The 23,663-nt window shown below is 41.9% G+C and overlaps 1 protein-coding gene across 1 annotated transcript in view; it reads left to right on the forward strand.

Moving 5' to 3' along the window:
- C1H3orf70 (chromosome 1 C3orf70 homolog) overlaps positions 1 to 23,570 on the forward strand; it is a 109,700-nt gene extending 86,130 nt beyond the window's left edge. The window contains exon 2 of the mRNA XM_055408872.2: positions 22,852 to 23,570. Coding sequence (XP_055264847.1) covers positions 22,852 to 23,408 — 557 coding nt within the window. The 3' untranslated portion in view covers positions 23,409 to 23,570. The remainder of the gene's footprint in view (positions 1 to 22,851) is intronic.
- Positions 23,571 to 23,663: the final 93 nt, after the last annotated feature.

Genomic DNA, 23,663 nt, shown 5'->3' on the forward strand with positions numbered 1-23,663 from the left:
CTTTTTGGTGAAAGACCTCCGTGGAGTATCTTTTCCACAAGGGAGACCCTTCCCAGGGAACAGCGAGACCATTCACGTTCGGATGCAAACAGCAAGAGGTTTATTCAGATACACAGGTACCTGGGGCGACAAAGTCTCTCGGTGGACTTGCGCGCCCAACGGCTGGAGCAGGGGGTTTTTATGGGGTCGGGATGCAGAAAGCGCGGGTACAGAAGCGAGAAGCTTGGTTACAGGGTTTTCGTTGGTTGGTTTAAAAGAAAACCAAATATGGCGGGGACAGGTTCCAGGATACATAAGCACCTATTTCTGTTCAAAAGATCAAGCTGACAGAAGCTCATTGGCCAGTTTATACATGCACGGAAGCTCATTGGCCAGCTTATACGCGCGCGGTTTTTAGGGGGGGGGGGTTTCCCTCTTTTCCTGATTGGCTCGACTTTTGGCGCCGGCGGGACTTTTCTTGGGAGGAGTTTCTTAATTCTTGGCGCCGGCGGGATCTTCTTAGGGAGGAGTCTGTGACTCAAGTTTGTGTGTCGCAATCCCCTCCTCCCTCTAGGGGCTTTTTGAGACCTGGCCCAAGATAGTCAAATTATGGATTTCTCATTCCCCCATTTCTTTTGTTCAAACGGAGGAATCTTCCTCCGTGGGTAGAGTTTGATCCAGGGATCTTTAGTTCTATGAGCAGCAAGCAAAGTACAGAAGCAAAAATGCATTACAGGAACATCAAGTTCTACATTAGGTCACAGCGTCCAATCTGAAATCACACCCATAATATCATTTTTCAGGATATCTGGGAAATAGCTATTTCCCAGGATGTTTGAACCATAGCTACTCTATTTTGACTTTTAATAGTAAAATTTTTTTTTTTTTTTTTTTTTAATAGCCAAAGCAGATGTCACCAGTAATGACGTCAGTGTTTTTCTAGGTATGAGAAGATGCAAGAATGGGAACTCATAAAACCTTTTTCTGAAAAGATCTGACTATCTGAAGGCCTGTTCTGCCAGTTTTTTCAGAGCACAGAGTGCCTCATTCCTGATTTTCACCCTGAACTTCTTTCAGGGGGTGTTGCAGCAGCTTGCAATGGTCGTGACATAATCTTTGTAGAGGCAGCTGGCAAGTACCAACTTTCAGTCAGCAGGGTCCCTTTATAGCCACATATCTGACCATGTGACACCATTTCATGGCCATTGTGTCCCGCGTTGCTGGGAAGGCTCATTCCCAGGTCTAGGGAAGCGATGGGCCACTCAGTGTGCTAAAACTGGACCAGGCCTTGCAAGTAGCAAAAGTCTCTGGACCACTGTCTCACTAGCCTCCTGGTCCAGGAAAATATTCCCTCTTGTTGCTTTTTCTCATACCCAGAGTCACACTATTACAGTTATTGATCTCATATGGAACTGCATATCAGCATTATATCACAGGCTCAGTGAAACAAGTGACATAGAAAATAATATAGCCATAGCTAGAAGTTAAGAGTAAAATAAGAATTATAAGTCAAGAACTTTTCTTAGGTAAAGCCTGGTATACCCCAAGTCACCTGACTTCATTTGTTAAATGACTATAGCCTGGTGTTAATCTCCTGGTTGTACATTATGAAGCATCTGACCTTTATCTGAAGATTGGTTACTGAGATAAGCCTTAGAAACTAGCCTAGAGTGTCTTTTTTAATAACTTAATTAAATCTTTTAGCAGTATCACGTAACAAGGGACTGTTTAGCCATGAGTCTTAGTAAACACTAGACATTAACAAAACTAGAAACTTAATTTAACAATTTACAAACTTAATATTCTATGATTTTTCATTATGGAGGCATTAACCCTGTAGCCAGGAAGGCTTTAACCCATCAAATAAAAAAATGAGGTTTGTCAGGGAGCTGAGAAAAGCCAAGCAGCCATCTTGGATTTCCCATAGCCCTGACTCTGATTTCCAGCTATTGTTTTTCATTTTCCAATTTAGAAGCAGACTTTTGCCATGGTTTAAGGACATTAGGATGGCACAAGTCTAACAGAGTTTTTGTATAAGCAGAATGAGCTTTTACATGTCTACAAACCCGACAATTGGATTAATTTCTAAAACTAGCATAGGATCAGGCCTATGGTAGAAGAGCATTTGATTTATATGCAGAGATCTAAGAAGTCAAGAAAACATAAATAATCCTACGAATCAGGTCCAACATCTTGGGCAAGCTGTCTACCTCTGATGTCGTCGTCTTCTCTTCCTGGTGTAGTGTAGTTTCTTCTGGAAAAAGTCTTTCCATCCAGGTTGGAGACAGTCCCTTAAATTATGTCTTTTTTTCCAGTCCTAGTTGCAGGTCATAAGGCATCTGATCTTCATCCAAAGATAGATCACTGAGACAAGCTTCAGAAACAAACCTAGGGTGCTCTTTAAGAACTCAACCAAATCTCATATTAATATCACATAACAGCAAAGATCATTCAGGAAATGAGTCTTAGTAGATACAGACTTCCATTAACAAACTAGGATTTAACATTCATTGAAACATCTTTTTTTTTCCTAAAATCACCCTCATTTTTATCAAATATAACCAGATTAAGACTTGTTTACAAAATAGATCTGTTCTCAATAAACTTGACCTGATTATTTATATAACCATAGACTTTTCTTTTTTTTTTTTTTTTTTTTCCTGAAACTTTTATGGAGTCTCAAACTTAACTTTAAGACCTTTCAGGGTTAGAGAAAGTCATCTCAAAGGCTTATCACAGATTTTGCGTAACAGATGTGAGTGAATTCCTCCCTTTCTTAAGGTCTCCCAAACTGAGATTTCTGTACCTGTTAGTGAGATAACCTTCTTAGTTTATCTGATAAAGTTACTGGAAGCCTAAGAGTTTCCAGTCTCTGAAGGGGTCAGACAGAGAAAAATGTTAAATGCTTCAATTTGTGTATTAAATATCATTTTACCAAATTACTGTTAAGTCATAATTAAAACACAGATTCAAACCAGTAATTTTTCAGAAACCATAAAAGTTATAAGCATATTTGCCAGTTCATTCGGTCTTTTTGTTAACCTTTGTACAGTCATCAGGTTTCTCACTAGAATCTTTTAACTTCGTACCCAGTTCAGAAACTTGTATTTATCCAAAAGTCCTTTTTATAAATCTTCTGGAAGAGGAAGCATTTTCACAAGAAACTTGGTTAATGCTGTGACAACACTTTAAGATAGTAAGCAGAATTACGGCAACATTTTACCTGAATATATCAGAATTTATATATAAATTGTTTCTAGGATATCTGTATTAGTAACATTTACCATACAATATACCCGAGACTTATTATTTACTTGACAGTACTTCCCATGTAATTTAACATGGAAGTTGAACCCAATTAGTATAATATCTCCCTTTGGGATGTTTCAGGGGCCCTCTGAAGCATCCCAAAGTCAGCTAGAAGCCAAAAGTGCTTCATCAGATTGATTTAGGAAGTTTTGTCAACAAATATCAGAAAGGTTTAGAACACTCACCCAGATGGGATTATAGGTCACTGAAACAATAGCTAGTCACTCAGCCATAGTAACAATATAGGATTTCAGAGGCAAATATAGAACAGACCATTTAAGAGGCAAATAATCTTAAATCTATTGTCAAATGCAGTTTAACATCTCAAGAAAACGTTTGTTTATACACAAAACTCTTTCCTTGGGGTCCACTTTTCACAAAACCATTTTATTACTTTTTGTACCCATTTGTTCTCCCATCCTGAAACAGCCAACTGTAAGTCAGACCTATTATCTTTTTCCTTTATAAATGTAACTTTATTATTTATACCTTTTTTTTACTGAACACACACATCTTACTTCCCTTAAGCAACCAAGACTTGACCTTTATATTATCATTTTATAGATTGGTGAACATAAACACCAGTGATAACTTAAAAATTTTAGCAAACATCTCAGGATGGCATCAAACATTATTTGTTAATAGTCTAAAATCTTTAGTTTTTTTTTTTTTTTTTTTTAAGTTAGCATTCAGTAGTGAATGTTTCAGAACCTTATTTTATTTGGAAATGACCTAGCTATTCAATAAAATTTTGTTACTTAATTTAGCACAACCTTAGAAATTCAGGTTACCAAAATCTAGAGAAACTGTTTTAGACAGACATTTTAATCTTAATAGAGTTTATCTAAAAGCTCTTGTCTCATTTACATTTTTTAGAAGTTTTTTTTTTTTTTTTTCTTTACTCAAGGTAATTTCTTTGTCGACAAACTTGTACCAGATATATTTATGTTGAACCTAGGTGCAATGAAAATATTCTACTTAACGTTAATTACTCTAAGACATGTCTATATTAGATAGATCAACAAACATTAATATCAGGTATTTAATACTGAATATTTTCCACTTTACTTGAACCTGGAATTTATTAATTTAGAATTATCTGATTTGTAAGCGCTTACCCTTTAAGCCAATTAAATAGAGCTCATTTACAAATTAACTTTAAAATTATTACTCAGAGACAAAGACATACCAAGACATATTAAGACAGACACAGTGTGAGTCTTCAGTCATGAATTAGACATTACAATATAAAATTTACTAGTTTATAAAACAGTTGGACCAATTCTATAGGGGGTCGGCGGAGGGACCCCATAAACAATAAAGGGGATAAGGAAGGAGAGTCACCCAGTCCCCGCCAGTCTCTATTGCCAATTTTGCCAATGTTTCCTTTAGGGTCCGATTCATCCTTTTTACTTGACCCGAGCTCTGGGGATTGTATTCGCAGCGTAATTTTTATTTAATCTCCATAGCCAAAACCTTTCCAATGCTGTAAAGTAAGACTCAGGGGGGTGGTTAGAGATTGACCCATTTTTTTTTCTAGTAAGGGTACTCCTGTTATAAGACAAACAAACACGACACAGAGACTAATACACCAAAATCGCACGGCACGGTTTTTGCGCAAAACTGAAAACAAAAGCTCGGATGGAGGCGTAGATGAGGGTCCGGATCCCTCGCCTCCCTGAAGTTTCACGTACCCCTCGGACAAGGGCGGAGCCCCGAAAAGTCCGACTCTGGTCGTGAACTGAGACGGATGAGCACCGAAAAATCGGGCTCCAGATAGCCTTGGAACGTCTTCCAGGCTTGCGGAGGGAAGTCCGAGCTCGTCAGCTCCTTCCTGCTCCGCCAGATACAGATTGTTTCAGCTGAAACTCAAGTCGCACCACAACAGACACACAGAAAGCACGAAAACATAAAACAGTAAAACATAAAACGCTGGCCAGCTTACCTCCCGACGAGGGGTCGGTGGTCCCTGGGCGAGGGGGGGGGTCTCCGGATCCCGGACGAGCCCCCAAATGAAAGACCTCCGTGGAGTATCTTTTCCACAAGGGAGACCCTTCCCAGGGAACAGCGAGACCATTCACGTTCGGATGCAAACAGCAAGAGGTTTATTCAGATACACAGGTACCTGGGGCGACAAAGTCTCTCGGTGGACTTGCGCGCCCAACGGCTGGAGCAGGGGGTTTTTATGGGGTCGGGATGCAGAAAGCGCGGGTACAGAAGCGAGAAGCTTGGTTACAGGGTTTTCGTTGGTTGGTTTAAAAGAAAACCAAATATGGCGGGGACAGGTTCCAGGATACATAAGCACCTATTTCTGTTCAAAAGATCAAGCTGACAGAAGCTCATTGGCCAGTTTATACATGCACGGAAGCTCATTGGCCAGCTTATACGCGCGCGGTTTTTAGGGGGGGGGGGTTTCCCTCTTTTCCTGATTGGCTCGACTTTTGGCGCCGGCGGGACTTTTCTTGGGAGGAGTTTCTTAATTCTTGGCGCCGGCGGGATCTTCTTAGGGAGGAGTCTGTGACTCAAGTTTGTGTGTCGCAATCCCCTCCTCCCTCTAGGGGCTTTTTGAGACCTGGCCCAAGATAGTCAAATTATGGATTTCTCATTGGGTAGATTCCAAAAAATGGTTTTGGCATTTTCATCAGAGGAGGTGAGCTGAAGTTGTTCTCCTCCACCATCTTGTCCTTTTTCCGGATTTCCCAGAAAAGAACAAAGTTTGGAACCTTCTCAGTGCTGCTTCTCACCAGCTGGCCTGAGAGACAATTAAAACTGAAGTAGAAGATCCCTTTTTGAGGTGATTTGATAAAGGAAAAACGGGCACTAGACTGAAGAGTTCGGTACATTGTTTCCTCGATAGTAGAGGTGAATGTTCAACAGGTTATACAAACCTTTTCCCCGTTGCAAGTAAAATCAATTCCACTGTATTATTCAGGGTGCTTCAGAGAAACAGTACCAATCGGGTGTGTGTGCATACAGGAAGAGATTTACTATAAGAAATCGACTCACACAATTATGAAGAATAGTGAGTCCAGAAATCTGCAGTGCGGACTGGCAGGTTGGAGACCCAGGACAGTCAGTGTTGTAGATGAAGTCCCAGACAGTCTACTTTACCTCTTGTCTAGGAAGGCTGGTCTCTCTGCTCTCTGCCTCCATCTGGTTTGGTGAGGCACACCTGCATTATGGACGGTGATCTGCTTTACCCAGAGGTTACCAATTTAAATGTTGGTCTCATCCAAAAATCCCTCCTGTGACACACATAATTTACCATCACATCCACCAAAAGTTTCCTTAGGCAGTGCAGTATATGAATATGTCTCCCCTGGGTTCATAAAAATGTTTACTGTAAAGGAAAAAAGTGTCTTCCTTTGTCACATCATTTTGTAATCCTTTGAGGTTTTATGGGAACACTATAGATTTTTTGAATTATTTGCATTAATCAGCAAACTCTTGGAGATACTTGTTTTGAATAGAATGTGGCCTGTTTGTATTACAGACGGAAGCAATGAAAGCCTCATTAGTCTTTGTTTGAAGCCATCAAGAAGATCTCTCCTGACATTTTAGGTTTGTGGTCTGTAAAGGACTCACAGGAATCCTGTTTGGTTGTGTATTGGCAACATTTAAAAAATTCCACAATTGGTATGCCTCTGGCAGGAACAGCTGGGGACCTCTTTGAGCTAGTCATCTGCACAGACAATTCTCAGGATGGCTTTATTTGCTGAGATTAGTCCAGGCACATAACCACAACTGCACCTGGATATGCTTCATCCTTGCTGTAAGGGTGGTGTCTCTGGGAGTGTTTTTAAGCCACTGTGTAGCCCCCAAAGGCCTGTGACTTTGTTTCTGTGCAGGGGAGATATTTTTGATGGTGGTACTTTTTTTTTTTTCCTTGTAAATTCAAGTGATAATTTGAAAAACTCATCAAACCCAGAGAAGTCTTATTCAGCCTTGAAAATCTGCATTTGTTATCATGTTGTCAAATCTCATTGTTGTATCATAAAGCTGAACCCATGCAGGCAACCTCTCTAGTCATAAATGACCACACACAATGTGGGCAAACAGCTGTAAAGCTTGCATAGTGCTAAGCATGGTGCTGATTGGGAAGGTTCATTACCTGCTGCTCCTACATGGTCCAGTTACGTCTAGGACATCACGTGTAATTAGGGTTTCTTTTCTCCAGTGGCTCTTTTATGCATGCTTTGCAGGCAGGGCCACTCTCCCTGTCCCTCTCCATTGTCCTTTTTGTAGGCAGCTGTATCCCAGGCTCCAGGGAAGTGCTCTACTGTACTTTGCCGTCCTCGATGTTCTGCTCTCATTCATAAAGGTACTGAATGCTACTCCCAACCTACCCTGCGAGTATAACAATTATGTAAATGTTAACAGTTTGGTTTTAAATTAAATCTCATTGATACTTAGAATGTGTTTTATTATCGTGACTAAGAAAAAATAAAAGTTCCAGAATGCCATGTTGGTTTGTATAAATTTGAAAATGACGTTCTTGACTACCATACAGACATGTTTCTTACAAAAATAACCTTTAACAAAGATGTATTATTTTACATTCAGTCAACACCTCCTGAGTCCCTACTGAGCCCCTGTGCAGAGCACAGATGCTTCAAGATCATACTTTTCTTAGATCAGGTTGACTGGTTAGCATCCTTTTCTTGTGAATTTCTGAACATTTTATCCCTAGATCAGTAGATGAATGTGGCAGATGTCTTATACTCTTTCCCTTAGCTTAGCTTTAGACTGTCAGGAGCACCTGTCCGTTGGATTAATGGCTGCTAAACAGCTTACTGGGGGGTCTGCAGAACCCCACAGCTGTGCGCGCGCAAAATGGCAGAAACTGCCCTGGAGTCTTCATGCTCTCGGTCTCCACCTGTGCTGCCTTCCATCGGAAACTTCTTTGTTCTCCATTTTTTTCTATTTGAAATTTTAGATATCTGTTGTCAAGTCTGGTAACTCAACCCATCCACTATTGATTTTCGCAGAGAAAGGTAGGAGACTGAGATGGTCAAGGCTTGTTATAAAGAAATTAAAGGTAATGATTATCATCATCATCTTCAGACAGAAAGAGGGAGGTAACTAACACAACTTTTCTTAGCTTGTAATGATGCATAATCAGCCACCTTTCTACTTGTTCCTCTTTCCCTCCGTCAAGCTTTTCTCCCAGGGTTTTCCTGTACTGCAAAGTGCAGGTATGTAATACGTACTGGTTGAGTCTCTGTGTGCTCTGTCAGCAGCCATCTTTTTCTTTCTGAACCTATGGCTTTCATGTTTCATTTCCCCCTCAGTCACCCATCCTTAGAAGACTCCCTCAGCCATCCCTTTTCTAATCAATTACTATATTAAAACCAGCTCTACAGAACAGCTCCCAGTGGGTGAGTAGGATGTCTCAGACATATTTGCCGCATGAAACCCTTATTTGCCCTCGAAAGGGACTGGAAGCCTAAGAGACTTCTCAATCTCTGCCTTTTTTGTTTGCTTTTTTTTTTTTTACTATAGCCTCTTGTAGCCAGACTTGCCTATTGGATGTTTCTGAACTCTCTGGTTCTACAAGAGGCTCTTTCCCAACTGGAATTGTCTGTGTCTACAGATTCAAGGAGTTCCGTTGTGTCAGTTTATTAAGCAGAGTGGCTCTTATGGTATCCAGTCTTCCTCGGCAAGGGAAGGGTCCTGCTCTCTCTCCAGATTGTCTGGGTGGCATTGGTGGTACAGTGGTGAACACAGCCGCCTTCCAGATTACCCGGGTGCTGGGACTGGTCTCAGTGACAAGAGAACCTCTGTTGCAGTCAGGCTGTTCACTGCACTGTGCCTCAGAGATCCCACACTTCGTCCACCTCTGGATTTTGCACAAAGCCTGCCATTTTGCTTCATTTTGTCCAAGCCCTCGCTCTTCTTAAGTGTACATTACGTGTTTCTCAGCCCTTCCAGCCCTTGCTTTTCTCTGGACTCCTGCACCGTATATAGTGAATACTTCCCGACTTAATACTTCTGTTTCCTCTTGTGCTTGCACATGTTTGTGTGACCTGAATTGGATGCTAGGAGGGATGTATTTTACACTTCTCTTTACCCCTAGTCGTTCATGGTAGTTACTTACTAAAATACACAAAATTCTTTTGGGCATATATCTGCCCCTCACACCAGAAGATGTGACTTCAGGTAGGACTAAACATAATTTCAAAAGGGATAGAGCCTTCATCTTGTCTGTCTTCACCTTGACTGCTCTAACTCGGTAAATGTGGGGCAGAGCTTCTCTCTCTGTTGTTGGTTTATGGCACTTCCAGAAATGTTATTTTTAAGGCAGGTCTCACTGTAGCAGCTGCCCACACTTGAGGGTGTCAGAATCGTGGCCCAGAGCAGTGCGGACTGTGGAGGTCTGTTGGTGAGGGCTTCTGCCCTGCGCCGGCTGCTGCATGATCCTTCCTTCACCTCTTCCACTCCTCCTCTCACCAGTTTGCCTTAACTCCAGATCTGAGTGTGAAACCAACCCAGAGAGGGTGGTAGCTTGGTTGCCGAAGTCTGATTTGCACTTCAGACTAGCTTTATCTGTGCCTGTCATGTGAATGGAGCAGACAGAAATGGCAGTGAGTAGACAGCAAGGCTGGGAAGCCCCTCAAGGGGCTTGGAGACCCAGGCAGCTCCTGTCTTCTGCAAGCAGCGCCAGTGCTGGAAAGTCTGCAGTGTGCCCCACACTGAGTCAGTGCTTTAGCAGGGAGAGAGCACTGACCGCTTTACCCTGAGGAAGTGGAAAGCAGGGGACTTGAATGATTTGGTAAAGGTTGGGCAACCAGTACTAGCAGATTGGGATGCAAATCCAGGTGCAGTGGGCTCCCCAGTCCTTGCCTGTGAACCCCCAGGGTCTGTCACCTTTCTGGGAACGTCTCCTGTGTTCCTTCCTCTTCTGAGCCAGGTGACTTTAGTCAGATGTCATGCTTAAAGACCCACAGGAGCCTCGCTTTAACCCCGTCTCGCCTCTTCCCAGTCTCTATGCACATTTTTACCAGACTGAATTCTCTGGTCCCTCTTTTGTCATTATTACTTGCCTCCTCAGGAATCTGCAATGGTTCCCCATTGTTGCCAAAACACAAACCCTTTAGCCTTGCATTCCAGGCCCCGTCCAGCCTCTGTCTTCCTCATGGACTTCATCCTCCTTTGCTCTCTTGGTTGGCCCTGTGAATCCACATGCCAGCTACATGTTCTGGCTCTGGACATGGCCTGGAGCAGTCCCACTTGCTGCTCCACAGGTGCGTGTCTTTTAACACCAAGGTACAAGCCTTCTGTGAAGCCTGGAATCCTATATCGCGGCGTGGAGAAGGTCCTGCATACTTACAACTTTGCTCAACTGGTGTAACCCTCCAGGCTCCTCCTCTCAATGGGATTTTCCAGGCAGGAATACTGGAGTGGGTAGCCATTCCCTTCTCCAGGGGATCTTCCTGACCCAGGGATTGAACCTGGGTCTCTGGCATTGCAGGCAGATTCTTTATCATTTGAGCCACCAGAGAAGCCTTTATTTTTACTTTGTTATTTTCTCCCTGCTCTTTGACTGGAAGCCACGTAAAGCATGACTGCACATATTAAGTGATGAGTGAAGTTGCTCAGTCGTGTCGGACTCTTTGCAATCCCATGGACTGTAGCCTACCAGGCTTCTCCATCCATGGAATTTTTTAGGCAAGAGTACTGGAGTGGGTTGCCATTTCCTTCTCCAGGGGATCTTCCCAACCCAGGGATCGAACCCAGGTCTCCCGCATTGCGGGCAGATGCTTTACTGTCTGAGCCACCAGGGAGGCCCAAAGTGAAAGTGTTAAGTTGCTTAGTCATTTTGTCCAACTCTCTGAGACCCCATAGGCTGTAGCAACCAGGCTTCTCTGTCCGTGGAATTCTCCAGACAAGAATACTGGAGTGGGTTGCCATTCCCTCCTCCAGGGGATCTTCTCAACCCAGGGATTGAACCCGGGTCTCCCACATTGCATTGCAGGCAGATTCTTTACCATCTGAGCCACTAGGGAAGGTGGTAGTCAGTAAACATTGGTTAAATAAGTAAATAAACCATGCTCTGGTGCTCTGTCTCACTAGGGTTTTGCTTTACATTAGTATATGTTCCACCACACTAAAGGTTACACAGTTTGAAAAAATGAAGAAACTAGGACCTTGCATAAATTTCTGATTGGGGACTTCAATATATTGAGCTATATATGAACTTTATTGTTCTTATAGATTGATGTACAAAAATATTGGTATATTGATTGCTAGTGGAGCGTGGTGGAGGAGGGTGAGGCCACAAACAAATATTGATTATAAGTGTTAGGTTCTTTTGCTTTTAGCTTATGATATGCTACATAACTAAGTAAATAATGCACATGGCAGAAATAGCTGGATAAGATTATTTAATATTGCTTTCAATATAATGATTGCCCTTGGGACTAAAATAAACATTCTGTAATTCACTATATAAAATCAAAGTACCAAACTGTGGATGCAATTTCCCTTAGGCCACTCAATTTTTTTCAGTAGATTTACCTTTTTAATTATGTTTTGCTTAGGCTAATTTTAAAATTACTTTGCATTCCCTGAGAGCAGTGTTCTTCATGTGTCAAGGGGACACACATTTAACAGTCATAAAACTGTCTGTAAAAGCAAAAATCTCATTGCCCCCAGAGGATCTTTTTTTTTTTTTAAAGAATCAATGTGCAACTGATCCTAAAAAAAATAGTTTAACAAAGTACATACAACAGCTTAAGGGGCTATATAAATCATTTTCTACATCCCTCAACCCACTTAGTGCTAAAACCAAAAGAAATGCTTTCAAGGAAATGTATCTGCCCTGCTACAAATTGGAGTATTAATTGAAGTTAATGGCAGAGAATGACAGTGTAAACTAATAAGAGCATTAAGTAAATCTTATTAATTAAAAATGAGTATATGAGAGAATAGCATTGAAACATTTGTATTACCATGTGTAAAATAGATGACCAGTGCAAATTCGATGCATGAAGCAGGGTACCCAAAGTTGGTGCTCTGGGACAACCCAGAGGGATGGGGTGAGGAGGGAGTTGGGGGGGGTTCGGGATGGTGGGACACATGTATACCGATGATGTATGCAAAAACCACCACAATATTATAAACTGATTACCCTCCAGTTAAAATAAATAATTAAAAAAAAAAAGAGTATTCTCATGAAGAAAGAACACAGGATGTCATAAGAGCTGAGTCCTGGAACTGACCTCTGACTTATTACCTGAGTTTGAGAAAGTAATTAAGTCTCCCCTCCCACTCGTCCTCCCTCCATTCCACCAGGATGAAAACATAAATCTTTTATAGTGTCTCGTTGAGTCATTGTGGAAACAGTATGTACTACATATTATTGCTAAACACCATTGGGACGAATAAGCAGAAAAATTATGAACCAAGACTTTAAAGAGTAGTGTAAGTTACTTCTTAGTGGTTTTGATTGGCCTTTGGTTGAGAAATAGCTGAAAGTGTTGAACCAGGTTTCCTGAAAAGAAACACATACAGAATTTATTTTTCACTTAGTGATCACAGAAACCTATTGTGATTAGTTTCATTATTGAGAATGTGATTTCAGCTGCCTTGAAAAAGATCCCAGATAAATTAATTGGGTTATGAAGTTTATTTTTAATTCTTATATTATTTAATTTATTATTATTTTTTAAACACACTGTTTATTTGACTGTGCTGGGTCTTAGTTGCAGCACATGGTCAGCAACATGGTCTGATCTCTGTCGAGACACGTGAGATCTTGTACTAATAGTTGAGTTTGTGGGATCCTTAGTAGCAGCATGTGGGATCTAGCTCTCTGACCAGGGATGGAACCCGGGACCCTGCATTGAGAGCACGGTCTTAGCCACTGGACCACCAAGGAAGTCCCTTCTTATATTATTTTTTAAAAAATGAGAGTTAAATAGTGTAATGAGGTTTCCTATGGATGAATTTTGTGAGTGACTGAATGAGTCTTTAGATAACTAAGATTCTACTTCACAGGAGTATTTTGAGAATAAGCTTAAGAAAGTAAGTTCTTAAGAAAGGAGTTAGGGCTCTTTGGAGAAATGGCTGATTCCATGACTGGGGCAGGGGAAGCCAGTAACTTCTTACGATGTCACAAAATGAGGAAGTTGTCACGAAAATATGGGCATGTTGAAATGACACAGGGGCTAACTGAAAGGAGCTTGCGAGAGCGAAGTCTGGGATAGTTTGAACAACAAAATAATAGTAATAACGGATTACAATCCTTAGAAAAAATAAATATCTGCAAGTCCATGCTTCTATGAGTAAATAATTGAATACATTTCAGTTGAATACATTTGAATAAATAAGTGAGGGAGAAGGAGCAGCTCCTGCTAGGGTAGAATTCTCATTAGTAAATATAGAAGAAATGATGGAAATAGAAAATCACTACTTGGCAGACACCACAGTAGTGACCGTTGCAGACCACATCCACCTATGTATGTATGCTAAAATTAATAGATGGAGGTATGATGAGAAGCAGGATATTTGAATAGTCTCGAAATATCTCTTCATAAGATACTTAACATTACAAAGAGAAAAGAACTAACTTTACAGTGGGGGAAACCTAGACAAATACCACATTTAAGCAAGTGTTCCAAGTTAACACCATCTGTAATGAGACCTGTCTGTAGCGTGTCCCTCCTGATACAGTCCTGCATAATGAAAAGGGTGCAGCGTCACCTCAGTGATGGTGTTTTTCCCCCATTGTTTTCAATTATACTTTTTTATCTTGAAAAAATTATAGATTCACATGCAGTTGTAGGAAAAATAGAGAGAGCCCCTGTATTCTCTAGCCCAGTGGCGACTGTAGCTGTGACACAGCCGTGCAGAGTCCTGAGACGCTGACAGCGGAGTAAGCAAGGTACAAGCGTCCCCTCGTCGCAGGGATCACGCCTGTCGCCCTTGCCTAGCTGACCTCCTTTTAACAAGTGGGTTATTTTGCCTGGTTTTGAGTTGTAAGAATTCTTCATATATTCTGCATCATACAGATTTTTATCCTCAGTCTGCTAATAGAGTAAATCATACTGATTATTATTTTAAATTATACTAAAATTCTCATAATATTTCCCATCATAACCATTTTTTAGTATACAGTACAGCAGTTTTCGGAGAAGGCAATGGCACCCCACTCCAGTACTCTTGCCTGGAAAATCCCATGGACGGAGGAGCCTGCTGGGCTGCAGTCCATGGGGTCGCTAAGAGTCGGACACGACTGAGCGACTTCATTTTCACTTGTCACTTTCATGCATTGGAGAAGGCAATGGCAACCCACTCCAGTGTTCTTGCCTGGAGAATCCCAGCCTGGTGGGCTGCCGTCTATGGGGTCGGGTCGCACAGAGTTGGACACGACTGAAGCAACTTAGCAGCAGCAGCAGTAGCAGCACAGCAGTTTTAAGTACATTCATAGTGTTGTGCAACCGTTGCCAATATCCATCTCCAGAATTCTTTTCATGCTGTAAAACTGGTACCAAAACTATCCCTCTTAAACAACAACTCCCCATACCTTCTAACCCCTAAGCCCCTGGAAAAGACCATTCCACTTCCTTTCTCTGTGAATTTGACTATTCTAGGTGACTCATATAACTGGAATCATAAAGTGTTTGTATTTTTGTGACTGGCCTATTTCACTTAACATGGTGTCCTCAGGGTTCATCCACATTATGGTATGGTTTTCCTTACTCTCTGAGGCTGAATAGCATTGCATTGTGTGTATATACCATATATCTTGTTTATCCAGCCATCCATCGATGGACCCTCAGGTGGCTTCCACCTTTTTTGGTTATTGCAAATAACACCGCCAGGAGTGTGGTGCAGATGTCTCTTCCAGACTCTGCTTTCAGTTCTTCTGGGTGTGTACCCAGAGGTGGAATGTTGGGTCACTGTGGTGTCTAGATTCTTTTCTCGCTGTCTTTACTTTTCTCTTCTCCAAGCCCTGACTGTCTTTGAGTATCTTTCCTTTTAGGGATTTAAGTTTTAAAAGTTGGTATCCATTTTTTTTTCTTTAAATAACACAGTAAACCTTTCATTAAGACAGTTGTTCAGAGAATACAGTGATTATTGAATTTCCTGGCTAAGTGGCCAGAAACCCCTTCTCTGCCCACGTTTTTGCATCTGTACCCCAACTTCACCAGATAACAGGCTGTCGTTTCAGCTCTGAATAAGCACATTTAGTCAGTCAGTGTAACTTGTAGAAGAAAATGTTATCTGGAATGCAGCATACACCTTTCTCTCCAAGCTGCGTTTCTCTTACTATACTTCAAGAAAGAAAAATGGTACTTTGAAGGAGAAAGGATTAGAGAGAGTAACAGGTAGAAGAACTGAGGAAAAAAAGGCAAATTATGAAGAAACACAAAGTGGGGCAAGGGGCTGGGGCAGCAAGGAGGGTTAAGTGAGTGTAGGAGAGGCTGGGGAGACAAGGCCCAGGGTCAGGCTTCAGGATGCTCTCCACCTTTGGATGAGGCAGAGCCCTGGTCCCTCTCGGTCTTAAGATCCTCTTATGCCATAACAAGTGGGTTTCTTGGGACAGAATGTGTTTAATCACTGCAACAGGCATTTCTTGAGCATCTGCCACCTGCAGCCTCCTGAACTCAGTAACCACCAGTCTACCAGCCAAGGAGTGCAAAGATCAAACCGCCATTTCAGGTGTTGTGTTCACCACTCTGTGGACAGTAGGCCCTTAAATTCTCCCAGTCCCTTCTCTGTCTCCTGCACAACCTCATCTTTCTCTAATCCTGCGGCTGGTGGATCAGAGGTGAGGCTTGAAGGTCTGCCTTTTTGCTCTCTCTGCTTAGAGGCAGAGGTCCTGCCATAACAAACTGTTAGATCTTGCCTGACTTGAACTTTGCCTGACAAGGAGTAATGCCCTCCTTTACAGATAACAGTATTGAAGATTCCTGATATATTTAAAACAGTTTCCCAAGGAAGCATGGTGGTTCTTCTTGCTTGTATTTTTGGTAACTGTAGGATTTGTGTGAAATATATCCAGACTTGGAAGCAGACCTGGGACCCCAAAGGTTTAACAGTTTTACCCCCAAATTAATTTTTTTTGTTTTTGTTTTTTGGCTGCACTATGCAGCATGCAGGATCTAGTTCCCTGACCAGGGACTAAACTCAGACCGTTGGCAGTGAGAGCAAGGAGTCCTAACCACTGGATCTCCAGAGAAGTTCCCTTACTCCAGAATGAAACCCAGTTTATTTTTAGAATAATGTAATTAGAAAGAAGTTGTGGCATCTAAGCCTACTTTTGTGTACAGGAGCCAAGAAACAGAGGTAAAACATATAGGCAGGCTTGCTTGATCTTAATACATGAGTGATGTCGTACTGTCTCTGGCACAGTTTGCTGTTTACATGTCTGATCTAAAGTTTCTCTTCAAAAATCTAAGGTAGTTTTCCTTACAGATGTGATCCCTATTCTAGAACTTTCAATTTGACTGAGAACTAAAACAAATGAGAGCAGAGCACAGTTTGTGATTTGCCTACAAAGAGATGCTCATGAGAAGGTCTTAAACCAGCAGTTCTCAACAAGGGTTATTTTGCCTCCAGGAGCATGTAACAACAACTGGAGACATTTTTGATGTCAGACCTGGGAGGAGGTTCTATTGGCATCGAGTGGGCAGAGGCCACGGATGCTGCCAAACATCCTGCAGTGCAAGGGGCAGCCCCTCAACAAAGGATTACCTGGTCCAAAATGGCGACAGCACTGAGGTTAAAAAATAGTCATAAGTATTCATGGACGATATCACATGGACTGATTGATAAATCAGTTACACTAGGAATAAACCCAGGGTGGTGCACACATTTGTGGCTTTAGTCTCTAGGACTTTTAGCACTTTTTCTTCCAGATTTATGTCTTTAAATCATACTTTGTTGCTGTCCAGTCGCTCAGTCATCGTCTGACTCTTTGTGACTCAATGGACTGCAGCATGCCAGGCTTCCCTGTTCTTCACCATCTCCTGGAATTTGCTTAAACTCACATCCATTGAGTCAGTGATGCCATACAACAATCTCATCCTCTGTTGCCCTCTTCTTCTCCTGCCCTTAGTCTTTCCCAGCATCAGGGTCTTTTCCAGTGAGTCGGCTCTTCACATCAGGTGGCCAAAGTATTGGAGTTTCAGTTTCAGCATCAGTCCTACCAGTGAATATTCAGGGTTGATTTCTTTAGGATTCACTGGTATGATCTCCTTGCTGCCCAGCGGACTCTCAGGAGTCTTCTCCAGCACCATAGTTAGAAAGCATCGATTCTTTGGTGATGAGCCTTCTTTCTGGTCCAGTCTTACATCCAAACATGACTACTGGAAAAACTGTAATGTTGATTATACAGACGTGTGTTGGCAAAGTGACGTCTCAGCGTTTTAATACACTCTCTAGGTTTGTCATAGCTTTTCTTCCAAGGAGCAAGCATCTTTACCTTCATGGCTACAGTCGCTGTCCACAGTGATTTTGGAGCCCAAGAAAATAAAATCTGCTAGTGTTTCCATTTTTTCCCACCTATTTGCCGAAAAGTGACGGGACAACATGCCATGATCTTAGACTTTTGAATGTTGAGTTTTAAGTCAGATTTTTCACTCTCCTATTTCAACTTCATCAAGAGGTTCTTTAGTTCCTCTTTTCTTTCTGCCTTTAGGGTGGTAACATGTGCATATCTGAGATTGTTGATTTTTCTCCTGACAGTCTTTTGATTCCAGCTTGAGCTTCATCCAGCCTGGCATTTCACATGATGTACTTTGCATAGAAGTTATACAAGCAGGGTGACAATATACAGCCTTGACAAACTCCTTTACCAATTTTGAACCAGTCCATTGTTCCATGTCCAGTTCTAACTGTTACTCTTGACCTACATACAGGTTTCTCTGGAGATAGGTGAAGTGGTTTAGGATTCCCATATCTTTAAGAATTGTCTACAGTTTGTTGTGATACACACAGACCAAGACTTTAGCATAGTCATTGAAGCAGAAGTAGATGTTTTTCTAGAATTCTCTTGCTTTTCCTACAATCCAATGGATGTTGGTAATTTGATCTCTGGTTCTTCTGCCTCTTCTAAATCTAGCTTGTATATCTGGAAGTGCTTGGTTCATGCACTGTTGAAGCCAGCTTGAAAAATTTTGAGCATTATCTTGCTAGCATGTGAAATGACTGCAGTTGTGCAGTAATTTGAACATTCTTTGGCATTGCCCTTTTTTGAGATTGGAATGAAAACTGACCTTTTCCAGTCCTGTGGCCACTGCTGAATTTCCCAGTTTGCTGGCATATTGAATCCTGCACTTTCACAGCATCGTCTTTTAGGATTTGAAATAGCTCCACTGGAATTCCGTCACCTCCACTAGCTTTGTTGTAATGCTTCCTAAGGCCCACTTGATTTCACATTCCAAGATGTCTGGCTGTAGGTGATTGACCACGCCATTGTGATTATCTGGGTCATTAAGATCTTTTTTGTACAGTTTTTCTGAATGTTCTTGCCACCTCTTAGTCTCTTCTGCTTCTGTTAGGTCTGTACCATTTCTGTACCTTATTGTGCCTGTCATTGCGTGAAATGTTCCCTTGGTATCTCTGAGTTTCTTGAAGAGATCTCTAGTCTTTTTCATTCTGTTGTTTTCCTCTGTTTCTTTGCATTGTTCACTTAGGAAGGCTTTCTTATCTCTTCCTTGCTATTCTTTGGGACTCTGCATTCTGATGGGTATATCTTTCCTTTTCTCCTTTTGCCTTTAGCTTCTCTTCTTTTCTCAGTTATTTTTAAGGCCTTCTCAGACAACCACTTTGCCTTTTTACATTTCTTTTTCTTGGGGATGATTTTGATCACCACCTCCTGTACAGTGTTACAAACTTTCATCCATAGTTCTTCAGGCACTGTATCAGATCTAATCCCTTGAATCTATTTGTCACTTCCACTGTATAATCATAAGGGATTAGATTTAGGTCATACCTTAATCAGTTAGTTCATTCACTCAGTCCTGTCTGACTCTTTGCTACCTCATGAACTGCAGCACACCAGGCTTCCCGGTCCATCACCAACTCCCAGAGCTTGCTCAAACTCCTGTCCATCGAGTCGGTGATGCCATCCAGCTGTCTCATCCTCTGTCATCCCCTTCTCCTGCCTTCACTCTTTCCCACCATCTGGGTCTTTTCTAATAAGTCAGTTCTTTGTATCAGGTGGCCAAAGTATTGGAGCTTCAGCTTCAGCATCAGTCCTTCCCATGAATATTCAGGACCAATTTCCTTTAGGATCGAGTGGTTTGATCTCTTTGCAGTCCAAGGGACCCTCAAGAGTCTTCTCCAGTATCACAGTTCAAAAGCATCAGTTCTTTGGCACTCAGCTTTCTTTATGGTCCAACTCTCACATCTATACTTGACTTCTTGAAAAACCATAGCTTTGACTAGACCTTTGTCAAGAAAGTAATGTCTCTGCTTTTTAATATGTTGTCTAGGTTGGTCATAGCTTTTCTTCCAAGGAGCAAGTGTCTTTTAATTTTATGACTACAGTCACCATCTGCAGTTATTTTGGAGTGCAAGAAAATAAAATCTGTCACTGTTTCCATTGTTTCCCCATATTTACCATGATGTGATGGGACCAGATCCCGTGATCTTAGTTTTTTGAATGTTGAGTTTAAGCCAGCTTTTTCACTCTCCTCTTTTACTTTCATCAAGAGACTCTTTAGTTCCTCTTCGCTTTCTGCCATTAGGGTGGTGTCATCTGCATATTTGAGGTTATTGATATTTCTCCTGGTAATCTTGATTCCAGCTTGTGCTTCATCCAGCACGGCATTTCGCATGATGTAATCTGAGTGTAAGTTAAAATTCCATCTGCCCTGTGATGGATAAAGATAAGAAGCTTGTGGAAGCTTGCTGATGGGAGGGACTGGCTATACCTGAATGGCCTAGTGGTTTTCCCTACTTTCTTCAAGTTGTCTGAATTTTGCGATAAGGAGTTCATGATCTGAGCCACAGTCAGCTCCAGGTTTTGTTTTTACTGACTGTATTCAGCTTCTCCACCTTCAGCTGCAAAGAATATCAATCTGATTTCAGTATGACCATGTGGTGATGTCTGTGTGTAGAGTCCGTCTCTTGTGTTGTTGGAAGAGGGTGTTTGCTGAGACCAGTGCATTCTCTTGGCAAAACTCTGCTAGTCTTTGCCCTGCTTCATTTTGTACTCCAAGGCCAAACTTGTGTTTACTCGAGGTGTCTCTTAACTTCCTAGTTTTGCATTCCAGTTCCCTATGATGAATTTGACATCTTTTTTGGTGATAGTTCTAGAAAGTCTTATAGTTCTTCATAGAAGTGTTCAATTTAAGCTTGTTCAGCATTAGTGTTCAGGGCATAGACTAGGATTACTGTAATATATTGAATGGTTTGCCTTGGAAACTTAGATCATTCTGTCATTTTTGAGATGGCACCAAAGTACTGCATTTCAGACTGTCTTTTAACTATGAGGGCTGCTCCATTTCTTCTAAGTGATTCTTGCCCAGTAATAGATACAATTGTTTAGTCACTAAGTCATGTCTGATTCTTTTTTGACCCTCTGGACTGTAGCCCCCCAGGCTCCTCTGTTCATGGGATTTTCCAGGCAAGCATAGTGGAGTGGGTCACCGTTTCCTCCTCCAGGGGAATGGATCCGATGGTCATCCGGATTCAGTTCTCCCACTGCTGTCCATTTTAGTTCACTGATTATCCTAGAGTGTCAGTGTTTACTGTTGCCATCTCCTCTTTGACTACTTCCAGTTTACTTGATTTATGGACCTAACATTCCAGATTTCAGTGCAATATTGTTCTTTACAGCCTCAGACTTTACTTTCACCACCGAACACATCCAAGGCTGGTCGTTGTTTCTTCTTTGGCTCAGCCTCTTCTTTCCTTCTGGAGCTATTTCTCCACTCTTCTCCAGTAGCATACTGGACACCAGCTGATCTGGGGGGTTCATCTTTCAGTGTCATATCATTTTGTCTTTTCATACTGTTCGTGGGATTCTCAAGGCAAGAATGCTGAAGTGGTTTACCCTTCTCCAGTGGGCCACATTTTGTCAGAACTCTCCACCATGACCCGTCTGTTCTGGGTGGCCCTACACAGCATGGCTCATAGTTTCATTAAGTTAAACAAAGCTGTCATCCATGTGATCGTTTTGGTTAGGCTTACAGACTAGGTATTTGTCATCGCTATTTTCTTAACACTTTATGCAGAGATGGCTTTGTTAACTGTTGAGTGAAGAAAATGAGGAAAGAGACAGTAGGAACAGATGCAGTTAGGTTTCACTTCCACATAAATTCCGTGAGAAACACTTGAGGGTTCAGAGAAGAGGGAAGGTTTGGGGCTAAGCTTCTTGATTTTCTGCAGGTCACTCTGCATCTGCCTGTGCCTTTACTTCTGCTTGGCTAAGGTTGTGCCTGTGAAGCTGGCATTAGGGAGAATATCTCCTGTTTAGGTCACTGATGAGCTTTAGGTTTTAAAAGAGATCGTTTCATACTCTGCACCTTACCCCAGCCACTGAGGGTGACCAGGACAATCCTATAGGCTGTTATCTATTAAATATGTGTGTGTGTATTCTGATTTACATTTAGAAACCTGAAGAATGAAAATCTTCCATAATCCTGCTAATAAAATTTAAATGTCTATTGTTGCTTACTTGCTAAGTTCTGTTTAACTTTTTATGACCCTTTGGACTGAAGCCCACCAGGCTTCTCTGTCCTTGAGATTTCCCATGCAAGGATAATGGAGTGGGTTGCCATTTCCTTCTCCAGGGCATCTATCTTCCCGATTCAGGGATTGAACTGGAGTCTCCTGCATTGGCAGGTGGATTCTTTACTGGTGAGCCACCGGGGAACCCCGTTTAAGTTTCTATATTAGCATCTAATCACTAAAGATAAAATAGAATTATAATTTTATGGTATATTATACTGTTTTACACCATAAAATAAGACTGATGCTGAAGCTGAAACTCTAGTACTTTGGCCACCTGATGCAAAGAGCCGACTCATTAGAAAAGACCCTGATGCTGGGAAAGATTGAAGGCAGGAGGAGAAGGGGATGACAAAGGATGAGATGGTTGGATGACATCACCGACTCAATGGACATGAGTTTGAACAAACTCCAGGAGGTGGTTAAGGACAGGGAAGCCTGGCATGCTGCAGTCCATGGGGTCACAAAGAGTTGAACATGACTGAATAACAACAATACTATTTTACAGTGTATTTTTACCATATTATATTGTAAACGTTCTTTATTCTGGTATGATGGGTAGATCATTTCAAGATGCCTGTAAAATAAGGATGATAGTATCCACCCACCTACTCCAGAGGCATTAAAAAGACTCAAATATAAAATTAAGATTTGTAAAGTGTGTTGAGTTTTTAGATGAAAACACCATGATGTTTATGTACCATGCTGAATTTTTGATTGATTATAACCATGTTGATTTTATTTTTAGTTTCTTTGGAGATGGTTTTGAAATCGTTTTAAAAACATTCTGAGTCCTCAGAGAGAAGCCATTGTGGCTGCCTTACCCTAGTATGCGTAGCACTCTCAGATTTCAGCTGCCTTTCTGTGTCCCCACAGGCAAGTATGTGTATCAGCCGATGACCCCTGTGGAACAGCTGCCCAGCACTGAGATTCCTGCGAAGCCTCGGGAGCCTGCGAACACCATTCAGATTTCGGTCTCCCTCACTGAACACTTTCTGAAATTTGCATCTGTTTTCCAGCCCCCTCTCCCCCCTGACTCGCCAAGGTACTGTATGATCTCAGACCTCTTTATTGACAACTATCAGGTTAAATGTATTAATGGGAAGATGTGTTACGTGCAGAAGCAGCCGGCGCCACATTCCCACAAAATAAGCCCCGAGGAGGTCTCTGCACACGATGCCTTTATTTCAAAAGAGAGCAATACACCAAAAATAGATCACTGCTCTTCTCCCTCAAGTTCCGAGGACTCTGGGATCAACGCGATCGGGGCTCACTATGTGGAATCGTGTGACGAGGACACGGAAGAAGGAGCAGAACTGAGTTCAGAGGAAGATTACAGTCCAGAGAGCAGCTGGGAGCCAGACGAGTGCACCCTCCTTTCCCCCTCGCAGTCTGATCTGGAAGTGATTGAAACAATAGAAACCACCGTGTGAGGGTCCAGGCGGGAAGCCACGTCCTCTGACCCACGCTGAGCTTTTGTACTTTTGTCTGATGGATCCTGTTTCCAGTGCAGTGTTTTCTACCCCTCTGTAACAACCGTAGCAGTTCAGTGGTCTGCTAATGTAGCTTCACTTTTAAATTCATCTTATAACTAAGACATGCTCTTGTTATAAATGGTTTTCTTTTGTATCTTCACTTCCTTTCTATGTAGCATCTGGTGTCATGAATTGTGACCCAGCCTTAATTTC

The sequence above is a fragment of the Moschus berezovskii genome, chromosome 1 (genome assembly GCF_049115385.1).
Source record: "Moschus berezovskii isolate FMDL1 chromosome 1, NW_MosBer_1.0, whole genome shotgun sequence".
Lineage (NCBI taxonomy): Eukaryota > Metazoa > Chordata > Mammalia > Artiodactyla > Moschidae > Moschus > Moschus berezovskii.